Below are 16,509 nucleotides of genomic sequence, written 5' to 3'. Positions count from 1 at the left end.
ACATCAAACCCAAATTGAAGGACTGTGTGTGTGTGTATGCGTTTGTGCACACAGGCACAGTGGCACAATCTCAGCTCTCTGCAACCTCTGCCTCCTGGATTCAAGGAGTTCTCTGCCCTAGCCTCCCAAGTAGCTGGGACTACAGGTGTGCGCCACCACACCTGAATAACTTTTGTATTTTTAGTAGAGATGGGGTTTTGCATATGTTGGCCAGGCTGGTTTTGAGCTCCTGACCTCATGATATGCCTGCCTCTGCCTCCCAAAGTGCTGGGATTATAGGTTTGAGCCACCATGCTTGGCCTTTTTTTTTTCCTGTTTTTGTTTTTTTTTGAGAAGTGGTTTCACTATGTTGCCCAGGCTATAGTACAATGGTGTAGTATTGGCTCACTGTAACCGCTGCCTCCGGTTCAAGTGATTCTCCTGCTTCAGCCTCCCGAGTAGCTGGGATTACAGGCATGAGTCACCATTCCTGGCTAATTTTTTTTGTTTTTTTTGAGATGGAGTTTCGCTCTTGTTACCCAGGCTGGAGTGCAATGGCGCGATCTCGGCTCACCGCAACCTCCGCCTCCTGGGTTCAGGCAATTCTCCTGCCTCAGCCTCCTGAGTAGCTGGGATTACAGGCACGCGCCACCATGCCCAGCTGATTTTTTGTATTTTTAGTAGAGACGGGGTTTCACCATGTCGACCAGGATGGTCTCGAACTCTCGACCTCGTGATCCACCCGCCTCGGCCTCCCAAAGTGCTGGGATTACAGGCTTGAGCCACCGCGCCCGGCTAATTTTGTATTTTTAGTAGAGACTGGGTTTCACCATGTTGGTCAGACCGTTCTTGAACTCCTGTCTCAGGTGATCTGCCTACCTCAGCCTCTCAAAGTGCTGGCATTACAGGTGTGAGCCACCACACCTGGCCCAGATTTACCATTTCAACAGTTTGTTACTGTTTTTGTTGTGTTTTGAGACGTAATCTCGCTCTGTCACCAGGCTGGAGTGCAGTGGCACGATCTTGGCTCACCACAACCTCTGCTTCCTGGGTTCAAGTGATTCTTCTGCCTCAGCCTCCCGAGTAGTTGGGACTACAAGCGCACGCCACCACGTCCAGCTAATTTTAGTATTTTAAGTAGAGACGGGTTTTACCATGTTGGCCAGGATGGTCTCCATCTCTTGACCTTGTGATCCACCCACCTCGGCCTCCCAAAGTGCTGGGATTACAGGCATGCGCCACCACACCCAGCCTTAACAGTTTTTAAGTATGCAGTTCAGTTGCATTAAGTGCGTTCATAGTCTTGTGTAACCATCACCACCTTCCATCTCCAGAACTTTTTTCATTATCCCAAACTGAAACTTAGTATTCATTAAATAGTAACCACCATTCTCCCCTCTCCCCATCTCTGACAACAACCATTCTGCCTTCTGTCTCTATGAATTTGACCACTCTAAGTACATCATTTAAGTGGACTCATAAGGTATTTACCCTTTTGTTACTGCTCTTAATATTTTTAAAAGTTATTCACGGCCGGGCGCGGTGGCTCAAGCTTGTAATCTCAGCACTTTGGGAGGCCGAGGCGGGTGGATCACGAGGTCGAGAGATCTAGACCATCCTGGTCAACATGGTGAAAATACAAAAAATTAGCTGGGCATGGTGGTGCGTGCCTGTAATCCCAGCTACTCGGGAGGCTGAGGCAGGAGAATTGCCTGAACCCAGGAGGCGGAGGTTGCGGTGAGCCGAGATCGCGCCATTGCACTCCAGCCTGGGCAACAAGAGCGAAACTCCGTCTCAAAAAAAAAAAAAAAAAAAAAAAATTGTAACGAGTAATTGTGGGTTTTGATCAAGATCAATCCACTGTTGTGGAGCGGAGAAGAAAGGCAGTAAAGGAGGGTGAACTATCTGAGAACAGGCACAGTGAAAGGGACAGCTTCAAGAGCCAAGCTCAACTGTGAAAGAATGTATTCAGTTCTGAACTCCACTCTTGTAGGACAAAGGTCCAAATCTGTCATTCATGCAAAGGTTACTAGCCAGGATATGGAAAAGATTGGCCTTATTTAAGAACTGTGCACCAAGATATTCAGAGATGGGCATGTGACATCCCACATGGATGATTTAGCATTGAGAACTCTGTACCATTCATGGTTTTTACTGTTTGGTTTTGGTGCTTACATGTAAGCCTTAGAGCATTAAACTTTTTATATATATTTGTGTAAAATATATTTTACACAAATATATTTAAAATATATAAGGCCGGGCGCGGTGGCTCAAGCCTGTAATCCCAGCACTTTGGGAGGCCGAGGCGGGTGGATCACGAGGTCGAGAGATCAAGACCATCCTGGTCAACGTGGTGAAACCCTGTCTCTACTAAAAAAAAATACAAAAAAATTAGCTGGGCATGGTGGCATGTGCCTGTAATCCCAGCTACTCAGGAGGCTGAGGAAGGAGAATTGCCTGAACCCGGGAGGCGGAGGTTGCGGTGAGCCGAGATCGCGCCATTGCACTCCAGCCTGGGTAACAAGAGCGAAACTCCATCTCAAAAAAAAAAAAAATAAAATAAAATAAAAAAATAAAATAAAATATATAAACTTACATAAATATATAAACTTTTTCTTTTTTTTTCTTTTGAGGCAGAATTTCTCTCTTGTTGCCCAAGCTGAAGTACAGTGGTGTGATGTCGGCTCACTGCAGCCTCTGCCTCCTGGGTTCGAGTGATTCTCCTGCCTCAGCCACCTGAGTAGCTGAGATTACAGGCATGCGCCACCACGCCCAGCTAATTTTGTATTTTTAGTAGAGATGGGGTTTCTCTGTGTTGTTCAGGCTGGTCTTGAACCCCCAAGCTCGGTGATCCGCCTGCCTCGGCCTCCCAAAGTGCTGGGATTACAGGTGTGAGCCACTGTGCGTGGCCAAAATATATAAACTTTTTATATATTTTTCTCCCATATGGTAGACCTACCTGAGTTGAATATGTTGTAAATGCTTTTGTTCTAGGGTACAATACATTAGTTGTGATCAACTCAAACACAGGAAAAATTCTGAATTTTTTTTTGAAGATGGAGTCTTCTCTGTCACCCAGGCTGGAGTGCAGTGGCAGGATCTGAATTGTCTTTTAACTTCAAAAGCCTAGTACACATTTTTTAACAGCTATTTGAAGGTATATGGAGAAGGAACATTAAGGAAGCACAAGCGGCTGATCACTTGAAGGATGTTATGCTGCTGGAGAATCTTGATTTTTAATAGTGTGTTCGTGAAAGACCCAGTCTTGTGTAATTTAGATAAATTTACTTAAATGCAAGGTTGTTGCATTAAGTACCCCTTAAGGTTACTACTACTAATCTGGGAGTCTTTGATCCTAGGGGAAATTTGCAGTAGAGTAGAGGAACTTGCTGTTTGCTTAAAAGGAAATCTTGTTGGGAAGAATTCAATTTTCAGTTATTTCAGGTGAAGATTCTATACTTTGTGGACACAGTTACAGCATTGGTGGTCATAAGCTGTTCTCTGGGTCTCCCAGAGCACTATTTCCCCCCAGTGGTGGTTTGCTGATGTTTCTCGTCGCATGTTATAAAACATGCGACAGAAAGTTACCCAAAGCACATTGCTGATTCTTAAGATAGAACTTTATTTTAATTATTTCAGCAATTCTTTTGGATAATTCATTGTGGAAGAATGTGATCTGCCTTACCAGCTAACATGAGCAATACCTACTTGAAGTCACCAGTATTACTCTGAATTAAAATATGTAGAGGAAAATTCTATTTTAAGCTGTGCAAAGGTGAATTTAAAGTTACTATTTTACCGTTGTTCCTTTCTAGATATGCAAGTGTAGGACACTGAGAGAGCCATCTAGAGATAAAAGAGTTTCTTTCATTTCGGAGCATTTTAAAAGTAATCATGGCTGTGAAAGTAATCATGGCCACTTTCACAAATGTCAGGAAGTAGGAAGTATCTCATTTGTTTAGAAATTTGGCCCTACAATTGCCTAATTTAGTGTATAGGAGATCCCATCTATAGAGGAACCATTGCTCACCTTCCCTCACTAATCTGCCTCTGCCTCCAGTTTGGGAAACTCAGATTTGGAAGAGCTCAGAGGGGTCTGGTTACAACCAGCACTCCAGGCTCAGAGATGTACCAGGATTTAAACCTAAGGAGATTAAAACTACCTTGCCAGGCTGGGTGTGGTGGCCACACCTGTAATCCCAGCATTTGGGAGGCCAAGGTGGGAGGATCACTTGAGCCCAGGGTGTTGAGGCTGCAGTAAGCTGTGATTGCACCACTACACTCTAGACTGGACAACAGAGCAAGACCCTGTCTCAAAAACAAAAACAGCCAGGTGCGGTGGCTCATGCCACCTAGCATGTAATCCTAGCACTTTGGGAGGCCCGAGGCAGGTAGATCACAAGGTCAGGAGTTCAAGACCAGTCTGACTACCATGGTGAAACACCGTCTCTACTAAAAATACAAAAATTAGCTGGGCATGGTGACACATGCCTGTAGTCCCAGCTACTTGGAAGGCTGAGGCAGGAGAATCGCTTGAATCCAGGAGGTGGAGGTTGCAGTGAGCCAAGATCATGCCACTGCACTCCAGCCTGGTTACAAAGTGAGACTCCATCTAAAAAAAGGAAAAAACAAAAAAACAAAGAAAAATTGTCGTGGCTATAAAAGCCGAAGAGCTGAGCGTATTTTCATTTCCCTCCAGATATTTGTGTTTTTTCCTGATCTAAACTGGTCTCATAGGAACAAATCAGAGAATTGCATTGTTTCCAAGACATACAGCCAACTTTTAATGGGAAATAAGACATAAAACCACAGATAAATAGTAAGAAGGGATTTTAAGACCCTCCTAAAATCTGCCAGAACTCTAGAGAAGTATCATAAATTGATTTTTATTCCAAAACAGTGGGCAGGTAGGTGACATGTTGGGTGATCAAAGCAGAGAATTGTTTACTGTGAATTTGAAAAACAAATTGTACTATTATATGTATGAACTTCCTATAGAGTTTTTTAAAATATATTTAAGCCAATTCTGTAAAATCTTACATAGTTTTTAAAGTGCTCTATAAGCTAACAATTATGTCATTTGATGTTGAGAGGGATTTGTGTGAACATTTAAGTTATCGGCTAGGCGTGGTGGTTCACACCTGTAATCCCAGCATTTTGGGAGGCCAAGGCAGGTGAATCATTAGGTCAGGAGTTCAAGGCCAGACTGGCCAATATGGTAAAACCTCGTCTCTACCAAAAAAAAAAAAAAAGACACAAAAAATTAGCTGGGTGTGGGAGACTGAGGCAGGAGAAATGCTTGGACCTGGGAGGCGGAGGCTGCAGTGAGGTGAGAGCATACACAGGCTTGGCTCACTTCAACCTCCTGGGTTCAATCGATTCCCCTGCCTTAGCCTCCCGAGTAGCTGGGACTACAGGCATGTGCCACCACACCTGGCTAATTTTTTTATTTTTAGTAGAGACAAGGTTTTACCATGTTAGCCAGGCTGGTCTCGAGCTCCTGATCTCAGGTGATTTGTCATGCCCGGCCTGATTTTTTTTTGTTTTGTTTTGAGATGGAGTCTCGCTCTGTCACCAAGCTGGAGTGCAGTGGCGTGACCACACCCAGCTAATTTTGTATTTTCAGTAGAGACGGGGTTTCTTCATGTTAGTCAAACTGGTCTCAAACTCCCAACCTCAGGTGATCCACCCACTTGGGCCTTCCAGAGTGCTAGGATTACTGTGTCCAGGCTCCAGCCTGATTTATGTAGCTTTAGATGAGTGCAGTATCAGAATCTCATACTTACCAGTTAAATCAAAGTGAAAAGAAACATTAAGGCTTAGGACCGGGGAAAAGAGGTGACCCAGAAGGAATGCTTAGTGTAAGCAACTGTCTCTGTTTCAGTCTCCTAGCTAGTAATCTTGGGGCTCTGAGGCAGTTGCCACAATGTGCACATTCTGCCACCATTCCTTTCTTTCTATTTTTCTTTCTTTCTTTTTTTTTTTTTGGAGACTCTTGCTCTGTTACCAGGCTGGCTCTGTTACCAGTGACTTGATCTCGGCTCACTGTAGCCTCCACTCCCAGGTTCCATCGATTCTCCTGCCACAGCCTCCTGAGTAGCTAGGACATGCCATCACACCCAGCTAATTTTTGTATTTTTAGTAGAGATGGGGTTTCATCATGTTGGCCATAATAGTCTTAATCTCTTGACCTCATGATCTGCCCACCTCAGCCTCCTGAAGTACTGGGATTACAGGTGTGAGCCACTGGACCTGGCCTGAATTTCTTCTTTAGTAAGAAACTGGTTGTCTGTCTGTTTTTTGAGACAGTGTCTCACTCTGTCACCCAGGCTGGAGTACAGTGGCATGATCTCAGCTCACTGCAACCTCTGCCTCCCAGGTTGAAGCGATTCTTCTGTCTCAGCCTACCGAGTAGCTGGGATTATACAGGCACCCACCAGCAAGCCTGGCTAATTTTTGTATTTTTAGTATAGATTGGGTTTCACTGTGTTGGCCATACTGGTCTCGAACTCCTGACCTCAAGTGATCCACCTGCCTTAGCCTCCTAAAGTGCTTGGATTACAGGTGTGAGCCACCATACCCAGCCTAATACTGATTGTCATTGGTGGTATAATTGATTTTCCACTTCTCCTCCAGTGAAGGGGGTTGAATTTATGATATCTAGAATGATTAAGGATTGAGATACATCTGATTTCTTGATATTTCTCTTTCAAATGAAATTGAAAGTATATCCCAGCCATTTGTTTCTTGACTCAGAAGGCATATATAGGGTTTTGTTTGGATCTGCACATTAACATTTTTTTTAGACCTCTGTTATTGTCACAACTTTAAAAAGCTTTCAAACTCAAATTCTAGATAAGTAGAAATTTTTATTTTTGACACTTAAATTTGAGGTTTCCGTCAGTGCCCAATCTTTGTGACTGCTAGCCAATTTCCCAAAGTCATAAAGAAGTCTCTTAAAAATAATTAATATTGCCAGGCACAGTGGCTGAAGCCTGGAATCCTAGCACTTTGTAAGGCCGAGGTGGGTGGATCACCTGAGGTCAGGAGTTCAAGACCAGCCTGGCCATCATGGTGAAACCCCATCTTTAAAAAAATAATAATAATAATAACTAATATTTAGCCAGGCATGGTGGCTCACACCTGTAATCCTAGAACTTTGGGAGGTGGAGGTGGGTAGATCACTTGAGGTCAGGAGTTCAAGACCAGCCTGACCAACATGGTGAAACCCTATCTGTACTAAAAATATAAAAATTAGCCAGACATGGTGGCAGGTGCCTGTAATCCCATCTATTCAGGAGACTGAGACAGGAGAATAGCTTGAACCTGGGAAGTGGAGGTTGCAGTGAGCCAAGATCTCACCATTGCACTTCAGCCAGGGGAACCAAGACTCTCTCAAAAAAAAAAAAAAAAAAAAAGAATAATAATCATGAGCTCAGAATCTTCTGAATCCCCCTTGACCACTGGATTTTCTTACTACAGGAGGATATCCTGATGCAGTCCAGCAAAGAACTTTCACATGTGGACCTCCCTGAAGATTTTCTAAGGAGCAAAGGTATTTATTTCTCTCAAATCTCTTCATTTTTCCATTTACTACAAATACTGTTTTAGTTCCATTTCCATTTTGCATTGAGAATATAAGGGTTATAAGTCCCTGCCTTGTAAGGTGGACTTAACTATAGAAACTGTAACTTCAGTATAGAATCAGGCGTCCCCAAACTTTTTTTTTTTTTATTTTTTTGAGACGGAGTTTCACTCTCGTTACCCAGGCTGGAGTGCAATGGCGCGATCTCGGCTCACCGCAACCTCCGCCGTCTGGGTTCGGGCAATTCTCCTGCCTCAGCCTCCTGAGTAGCTGGGATTACAGGCACGCGCTACCATGCCCAGCTAATTTTTTGCACCTTTAGTAGAGACGGGGTTTCACCATGTTGACCAGGATGGTCTCGATCTCTTGACCTCGTGATCCACCCGCCTCGGCCTCCCAAAGTGCTGGGATTACAGGCTTGAGCCACCGCGCCCGGCCCCCAAACTTTTTACACAGGGGGCCAGTTCACTGTCCCTCAGACCATTGGAGGGCCGCCACATACTGTGCTCCTGTCACTGACCACCAGTGAAAGAGGTGCCCCTTCCTGAAGTGCAGTGGGGGGCCGGATAAATGGCCTCAGGGGGCTGCATGCAGCTTGCGGGCCGTAGTTTGGGGACTCCTGGTAAAGATTATATCTTACCAGGGCTCAACTTCCAGGGCTCAAGCGATCTTCATACCTTGGCTTCCTGAGTACCTGGGACTACAGGTGCAAACCACCATGCCTACATTTGTGTGGGTTTTTTTTGTAGAGGCATGGTCTCACCATGTTGCCCGGGCTAGTCTTGAACTCTTGGGCTCAAGTGATCCTCTTGCCTCTGCCCCACAAAGTGCAGGATTACAGGCTTGAGCCACCACACCCAGCGAGTCCCTTTCTTTTGATTGTGTTGGTCCTTTGTTAGATTTTATATCATCAAATATATTGTATTTGTCTGTTTAGAAGGGTTAACTGGGACAGGGAAGGAATGTACCCAGTATAGTTCAGCGTGTGGTAGTGTATCCTATTTTTGTTCTGTGGGGTCAGGGATGAGAGAAAATGTTTACTCCAGGTCACCTTGAGAGTTTTCAAGGCAGCTTTATTACCTCTTTTTGCTCCTCTGAACAGTGATTGGGTATAGAGGTGTGAGATTATTCCTTGTAGATTGATTGATTGAGGAGGAAGTTGAGGTCCAAAAGAGAGTAGCTGAGATAAGGTTCTCCTCTTCTCACCCCAAGGCTAAAGATAATCTTAGGTAACTTTAGAGAGGACTGTGTGTTAATTAAAGCTAATATAGAATAATCAGGCTGGGCACACTTGCTCATGTCTGTAATCCCAGCATTTTGGGAGGACAAGGTGGGAAGATTGCTTGATTCCAAGAGTTCCAGACTAGCCTGGGCAACATGGCGCAACCCCTTCTCTACAAAAAAATACAAAAATTAACATGGTGGCACATGCCTGTGGTCCCAGCTACTCAGGAGGCTAAGGCAGGAGGAGCACTTGAGTCCTGGTGGGAGGTTGAGGCTGTAGTGAGCTGTGATCACACCGCTGTACTCCAGCCTGGGCAACAGAACAAGACCCTGTTTCACTAAATAGATAGTGTAATGTAATATAATATAGTATAATCAGAACCTCACAAAGAGAAAATAAAATGAATATGCTAAATCAGTTGTCCAGGACATTTTTGGAGTCAGGGACTGGTTTCATGGAAGATAATTTTTCCATGGATCTGGTGGGGTGGATGGTTTCAGGATGATTCAAGTGCATTGCATTTATTGTACTTTATTTCTATTATTATTATTACATTGTAATATATAGTGAAACTGTACAACTCCCATAATGTAGAATCAGTGGGAGCCCTGAGTTTGTTTTCCTACAACCAGGTGGTCCCCTCTGGGGGTGATGGGAAACAATGACAGATCATCAGGTATTAGATTCTCATAAAGAGCTGGAAACCTAGATCCTTTGCATGTGTAGTTCACAATAGGGTTCGCACTCCTATGAGAATCTAATGCTGCGCTATTTATCTGACAGGAGGCGGGGCTCAAGCAGTAATGCAAGCATGGGGAGCAGCTGTAAATACAGATGAAACTTTGCTCACTTGCCTGCCACTCACCTCCTGCTGTACAGCCTGATTCCCAACAGACCAAGGATGGGTACTGGTCCATGGCCCAGGGTTGAGGACCCTTGCATTAAATTCTGTGAACATTTTGTTACTGTGATAAAACATCACATTTGACTCTTAGCTTCTTGGCAGCCTGGATAGAAAAGGAAGCACATATGATCATCCTTATGAAAAAGGACATTTGTCCCAGTTTATCACCCTGCTTCCTGCTGCTACAGATTTCCTCTGTGACTCAAAGGCTTGACTGCCCAATATAGATTAAAGGACATTCCTCTGAAAATGAGAAATGTTGTTTTGTACATAAATCACACCCTGCATCTTAGGGATGTAGTTTAGTGGCCCCCTAACCCCACCCCCAAGATCTTTTTAGTGGGGCTCTGGTATTGATTGCTATATTCAGTATTTGGTATATTTTTGCCCATATCTTTTTTTTTTTTTTTTTTTTTGCCAGAGTTTCTCTCTTGTTACCCAGGCTGGAGTGCAATGGCACGATCTCGGCTCACCGCAACCTCCGCCTCCTGGGTTCAGGCAATTCTGCCTCAGCCTCCTGAGTAGCTGGGATTACAGGCACGTGCCACCACGCCCAGCTAATTTTTTGTATTTTTAGTAGAGACGGGGTTTCACCATGTTGACCAGGATGGTCTCGATCTCTTGACCTCGTGATCCGCCCACCTCGGCCTCCCAAAGTCCTGGGATTACAGGCGTGAGCCACCATGCCCGGCCCCTATTTTTGCCCATATCTTATAACAGAATTTAATGTCTGTTGACCTACACTTTCATTTAACCACTGAGCTGGCCTTTTAAACAGGAGAGCCAGAGTTATTTTCTGCTTGGAAATGTGCCTTTTCAAAATTACCTGGCTGCTCTCCACCTAAAAAGCTGGTCCACATTGGACATTGATAAGATGAACTCTCCTGAATGTCTTCAGCTAAATCACTCTGTGGCACTTTTCTTCGTCTTCTAGAATCATGCTTATTTAATGACTTAAATAGGTAAAATATTTGATTTTTTTTTTCTCCCCCAAGCCCATGCATAAGGGTTTTAGTTTGGGATAGGGGAGCTTGAAATCAGCAGCTCTATTAGAGTTTTTAGCAGCAATGGCTTAGTTTATTCAGTCCCCCAAGAACCTTCCAGGGTATTTCTGTGTTGCACATGAGGAAGCAAGCTCAGCTGTCCAAAGTCAAAGCCAGTCATAGCAAGCCAGAGAAGAAGGTTCTATGGAGACAAGTCTGTGAAGATGTTGAGCCCTGGGAACATGAGCAATATATGCCATCACCATGGATTTCATTTAAACAGACCCACATGCTCTTCTGTAGTGTTGCCAGCATATCGGCTTGCTTTACTAAGGTCAGGCATCTGCTACTTTATCTTTACTATGGGATTAAGAACTGAATGATGTCCCTTAGAAATCTAGTTTGTCTCCAGGGCCTCAGCTACCAAAAATCTTCACTGTGCCCCAGATTTAAGTTTTCTTTCTTTTTTTTTTTCCCCCTTTCTGTCACCCAGGCTGGAGTACAGTGGCTCGATCTTGGTCTACTGCAACCTCTCAGGTTCAAATGATTCTCCTGCCTCAGCCTCTCAAGTAGCTGGGACTACAGGCATGCGCCACTATGCCTGGCTGATGTTTTTTTTGTATTTTTAGTAGAGACAGGATTTCACCATGTTGGCCAGGCTGGTCTCAAACTCCTGACCTCTGGTAATCCACCTGCCTCAGCCTCCCAAAGTGCTGACATTACAGGTGTGAGCCACTGCACCCAGCCCACATTTAAGTTGTCTTGATGAAAATCTAATATATACTTGCTACCTTTGTTTCATTAAGTATTTGCATGGTTGAGCACTGTGCAAATTGCTTTACTTCGTTTTATTTATTACATTTTTAAAATTACATTTTGGTTATTCTGAGTGGAAGGACTTCAGTATAATAATTTATAAACTGACCGGGCGCGGTGGCTCAAGCCTGTAATCCCAGCACTTTGGGAGGCCGAGGCAGGTGGATCACGAGGTCGAGAGATCGAGACCATCCTGGTCAACGTGGTGAAACCCCATCTGTACTAAAAATACAAAAAATTAGCTGGGCATGGTGGCGCGTGCCTGTAGTCCCAGCTACTCAGGAGGCTGAGGCAGGAGAATTGCTTGAACCCAGGAGGCGGAGGTTGCGGTGAGCCGAGATCGTGCCATTGCACTCCAGCCTGGGTAACAAGAGCGACACTCTGTCTCAAAAAAAAAAAAAAAAAAAAAATTTATAAACTGACTGAGGAATGATTTGGGATCATCCCTGCACCAAGCTGTTTAGTAAGTGAACCTCTGCTACTACACTCTCCCCTCTGTGCATTATTTTTACTTCTCTATATAAATGTCCCACTCTCCATACTATCAAATTACCACAGTATTCCAGATTTTGAGATTATTTTGTTTAATTGATCTGTAAAGTGCATGGTTTTGGGGTACATGTGATAATACATTCGTATAATTTGAAAAGATCAACTTGTTTGCTTGGGATTCCATCACCTTAAATATTTGTTTTTTTCCATATACTAGAACCATTTGAATTCTTCCCTTCTGGCCATTTTAAAATACGTTATAGATAATTGTAAGCTATAGTCACAATCATATGTCAGCTGCTGCTCAATTAGATGAAATGGCAACAGTTAAACCTTTTTTTTTTTTGAGACGGAGTTTCGCTCTTGTTACCCAGGCTGCAGTGCAATGGCGCCATCTCGGCTCACCGCAACCTCCGCCTCCTGGGTTCAGGCAATTCTCCTGCCTCAGCCTCCTGAGTAGCTGGGATTACAGGCACGCGCCACCATGCCCAGCTAATTTTTTGTATTTTTAGTAGAGACGGGGTTTCACCATGTTGACCAGGTTGGTCTCAATCTCTTGACCTCGTGATCCACCCGCCTCGGCCTCCCAAAGTGCTGGGATTACAGGCTTGAGCCACTGCGCCTGGCCTAAACCTTTTTAAAAAAAAATTTTTTTTTTTTGAGATGGGGTTTCTCCATGTTGGTCAGACTGGTCTCAAACTCCTGACCTCAGTTGATCTGCCCACCTCGGCCTCCCAACATGCTGGGATTACAGGCATGAACCACCGTGCCTAGCCCAGATTAAACCTTTTAAAAGGACTTTTGTAATGACCAGAGGAGCCTTTAATTGGTAGGAGGCATTTTTGCCTATCATTCCTTATTTCTTGATAGTTGTAGGGCAGGCACATGAGAAATGGGCATGGGGGAGCAGTGGTAGGAGTATTTGAGTTTATGGACCATCTCACAGGGGAGATCATCCTCTGGTCAGGCACTTTCACTGCTGCCTCACCCTTTCTTCTATCCTGACTTTTAATATGTCTCTTTCACTGTAATTTTCTGTTTAGTTAATTTTACAAAACTGGTGTTACCAAGTTTATTTGTTTTATCTTGTTTTTCAGAGAGTTCCCTGTAATTGGGCTTGTTTGGAAAGTTTATGTGTAAGAAAGGTGAAATGGTATCAGGAGCAATGGTGATAATAGTTCCTACTAATTATTCTGTGAGACTTAATTCCCACAGTAGTCATTTCCATGAAGACTTATTTTTTTTTGTTTTTGTTTTTGTTTTTGTTTTTGTTTGAGACGGAGTTTCGCTCTTGTTAACCAGGCTGGAGTGCAATGGCACGATCTCGGCTCACCGCAACCTCTGCCTCCTGGGTCCAGGCAATTCTCCAGCCTCAGCCTCCTGAGTAGCTGGGATTACAGGCATGCGCCACCATGCCCAGCTAATTTTTTGTATTTTTAGTAGAGACGGGGTTTCACCATGTTGACAAGGATGGTCTCGATCTCTTGACCTCGTGATCCACCCGCCTCGGCCTCCCAAAGTCCTGGGATTACAGGCGTGAGCCACCATGCCCGGCCCCTATTTTTGCCCATATCTTATAACAGAATTTAATGTCTGTTGACCTACACTTTCATTTAACCACTGAGCTGGCCTTTTAAACAGGAGAGCCAGAGTTATTTTCTGCTTGGAAATGTGCCTTTTCAAAATTACCTGGCTGCTCTCCACCTAAAAAGCTGGTCCACATTGGACATTGATAAGATGAACTCTCCTGAATGTCTTCAGCTAAATCACTCTGTGGCACTTTTCTTCGTCTTCTAGAATCATGCTTATTTAATGACTTAAATAGGTAAAATATTTGATTTTTTTTTTCTCCCCCAAGCCCATGCATAAGGGTTTTAGTTTGGGATAGGGGAGCTTGAAATCAGCAGCTCTATTAGAGTTTTTAGCAGCAATGGCTTAGTTTATTCAGTCCCCCAAGAACCTTCCAGGGTATTTCTGTGTTGCACATGAGGAAGCAAGCTCAGCTGTCCAAAGTCAAAGCCAGTCATAGCAAGCCAGAGAAGAAGGTTCTATGGAGACAAGTCTGTGAAGATGTTGAGCCCTGGGAACATGAGCAATATATGCCATCACCATGGATTTCATTTAAACAGACCCACATGCTCTTCTGTAGTGTTGCCAGCATATCGGCTTGCTTTACTAAGGTCAGGCATCTGCTACTTTATCTTTACTATGGGATTAAGAACTGAATGATGTCCCTTAGAAATCTGGTTTGTCTCCAGGGCCTCAGCTACCAAAAATCTTCACTGTGCCCCAGATTTAAGTTTTCTTTCTTTTTTTTTTTCCCCCTTTCTGTCACCCAGGCTGGAGTACAGTGGCTCGATCTTGGTCTACTGCAACCTCTCAGGTTCAAATGATTCTCCTGCCTCAGCCTCTCAAGTAGCTGGGACTACAGGCATGCGCCACTATGCCTGGCTGATGTTTTTTTTGTATTTTTAGTAGAGACAGGATTTCACCATGTTGGCCAGGCTGGTCTCAAACTCCTGACCTCTGGTAATCCACCTGCCTCAGCCTCCCAAAGTGCTGACATTACAGGTGTGAGCCACTGCACCCAGCCCACATTTAAGTTGTCTTGATGAAAATCTAATATATACTTGCTACCTTTGTTTCATTAAGTATTTGCATGGTTGAGCACTGTGCAAATTGCTTTACTTCGTTTTATTTATTACATTTTTAAAATTACATTTTGGTTATTCTGAGTGGAAGGACTTCAGTATAATAATTTATAAACTGACCGGGCGCGGTGGCTCAAGCCTGTAATCCCAGCACTTTGGGAGGCCGAGGCAGGTGGATCACGAGGTCGAGAGATCGAGACCATCCTGGTCAACGTGGTGAAACCCCATCTGTACTAAAAATACAAAAAATTAGCTGGGCATGGTGGCGCGTGCCTGTAGTCCCAGCTACTCAGGAGGCTGAGGCAGGAGAATTGCTTGAACCCAGGAGGCGGAGGTTGCGGTGAGCCGAGATCGTGCCATTGCACTCCAGCCTGGGTAACAAGAGCGACACTCTGTCTCAAAAAAAAAAAAAAAAAAAAAATTTATAAACTGACTGAGGAATGATTTGGGATCATCCCTGCACCAAGCTGTTTAGTAAGTGAACCTCTGCTACTACACTCTCCCCTCTGTGCATTATTTTTACTTCTCTATATAAATGTCCCACTCTCCATACTATCAAATTACCACAGTATTCCAGATTTTGAGATTATTTTGTTTAATTGATCTGTAAAGTGCATGGTTTTGGGGTACATGTGATAATACATTCGTATAATTTGAAAAGATCAACTTGTTTGCTTGGGATTCCATCACCTTAAATATTTGTTTTTTTCCATATACTAGAACCATTTGAATTCTTCCCTTCTGGCCATTTTAAAATACGTTATAGATAATTGTAAGCTATAGTCACAATCATATGTCAGCTGCTGCTCAATTAGATGAAATGGCAACAGTTAAACCTTTTTTTTTTTTGAGACGGAGTTTCGCTCTTGTTACCCAGGCTGCAGTGCAATGGCGCCATCTCGGCTCACCACAACCTCCGCCTCCTGGGTTCAGGCAATTCTCCTGCCTCAGCCTCCTGAGTAGCTGGGATTACAGGCACGCGCCACCATGCCCAGCTAATTTTTTGTATTTTTAGTAGAGACGGGGTTTCACCATGTTGACCAGGTTGGTCTCAATCTCTTGACCTCGTGATCCACCCGCCTCGGCCTCCCAAAGTGCTGGGATTACAGGCTTGAGCCACTGCGCCTGGCCTAAACCTTTTTAAAAAAAAATTTTTTTTTTTTGAGATGGGGTTTCTCCATGTTGGTCAGACTGGTCTCAAACTCCTGACCTCAGTTGATCTGCCCACCTCGGCCTCCCAACATGCTGGGATTACAGGCATGAACCACCGTGCCTAGCCCAGATTAAACCTTTTAAAAGGACTTTTGTAATGACCAGAGGAGCCTTTAATTGGTAGGAGGCATTTTTGCCTATCATTCCTTATTTCTTGATAGTTGTAGGGCAGGCACATGAGAAATGGGCATGGGGGAGCAGTGGTAGGAGTATTTGAGTTTATGGACCATCTCACAGGGGAGATCATCCTCTGGTCAGGCACTTTCACTGCTGCCTCACCCTTTCTTCTATCCTGACTTTTAATATGTCTCTTTCACTGTAATTTTCTGTTTAGTTAATTTTACAAAACTGGTGTTACCAAGTTTATTTGTTTTATCTTGTTTTTCAGAGAGTTCCCTGTAATTGGGCTTGTTTGGAAAGTTTATGTGTAAGAAAGGTGAAATGGTATCAGGAGCAATGGTGATAATAGTTCCTACTAATTATTCTGTGAGACTTAATTCCCACAGTAGTCATTTCCATGAAGACTTATTTTTTTTTGTTTTTGTTTTTGTTTTTGTTTTTGTTTGAGACGGAGTTTCGCTCTTGTTAACCAGGCTGGAGTGCAATGGCACGATCTCGGCTCACCGCAACCTCTGCCTCCTGGGTCCAGGCAATTCTCCAGC

At 44.0% G+C, this 16,509-nt stretch overlaps 1 protein-coding gene across 9 annotated transcripts in view; it reads left to right on the top strand.

The window, feature by feature from the left end:
* Positions 1–16,509, top strand: part of PRR14L (proline rich 14 like) — a 72,611-nt gene that overhangs the window by 21,167 nt on the left and 34,935 nt on the right. For all 9 annotated transcript variants that reach the window (XM_074391043.1, XM_010349096.3, XM_074391047.1 and 6 more), the window contains one exon: positions 7,462–7,534. In XM_074391043.1, coding sequence (XP_074247144.1) covers positions 7,462–7,534 — 73 coding nt within the window. The remainder of the gene's footprint in view (positions 1–7,461; positions 7,535–16,509) is intronic.

This window comes from Saimiri boliviensis, chromosome 21 (assembly GCF_048565385.1).
Source record: "Saimiri boliviensis isolate mSaiBol1 chromosome 21, mSaiBol1.pri, whole genome shotgun sequence".
Lineage (NCBI taxonomy): Eukaryota > Metazoa > Chordata > Mammalia > Primates > Cebidae > Saimiri > Saimiri boliviensis.
Note: the sequence above shows the minus strand (reverse complement) of the source record. Positions and strands in the feature narration are given on the sequence as shown.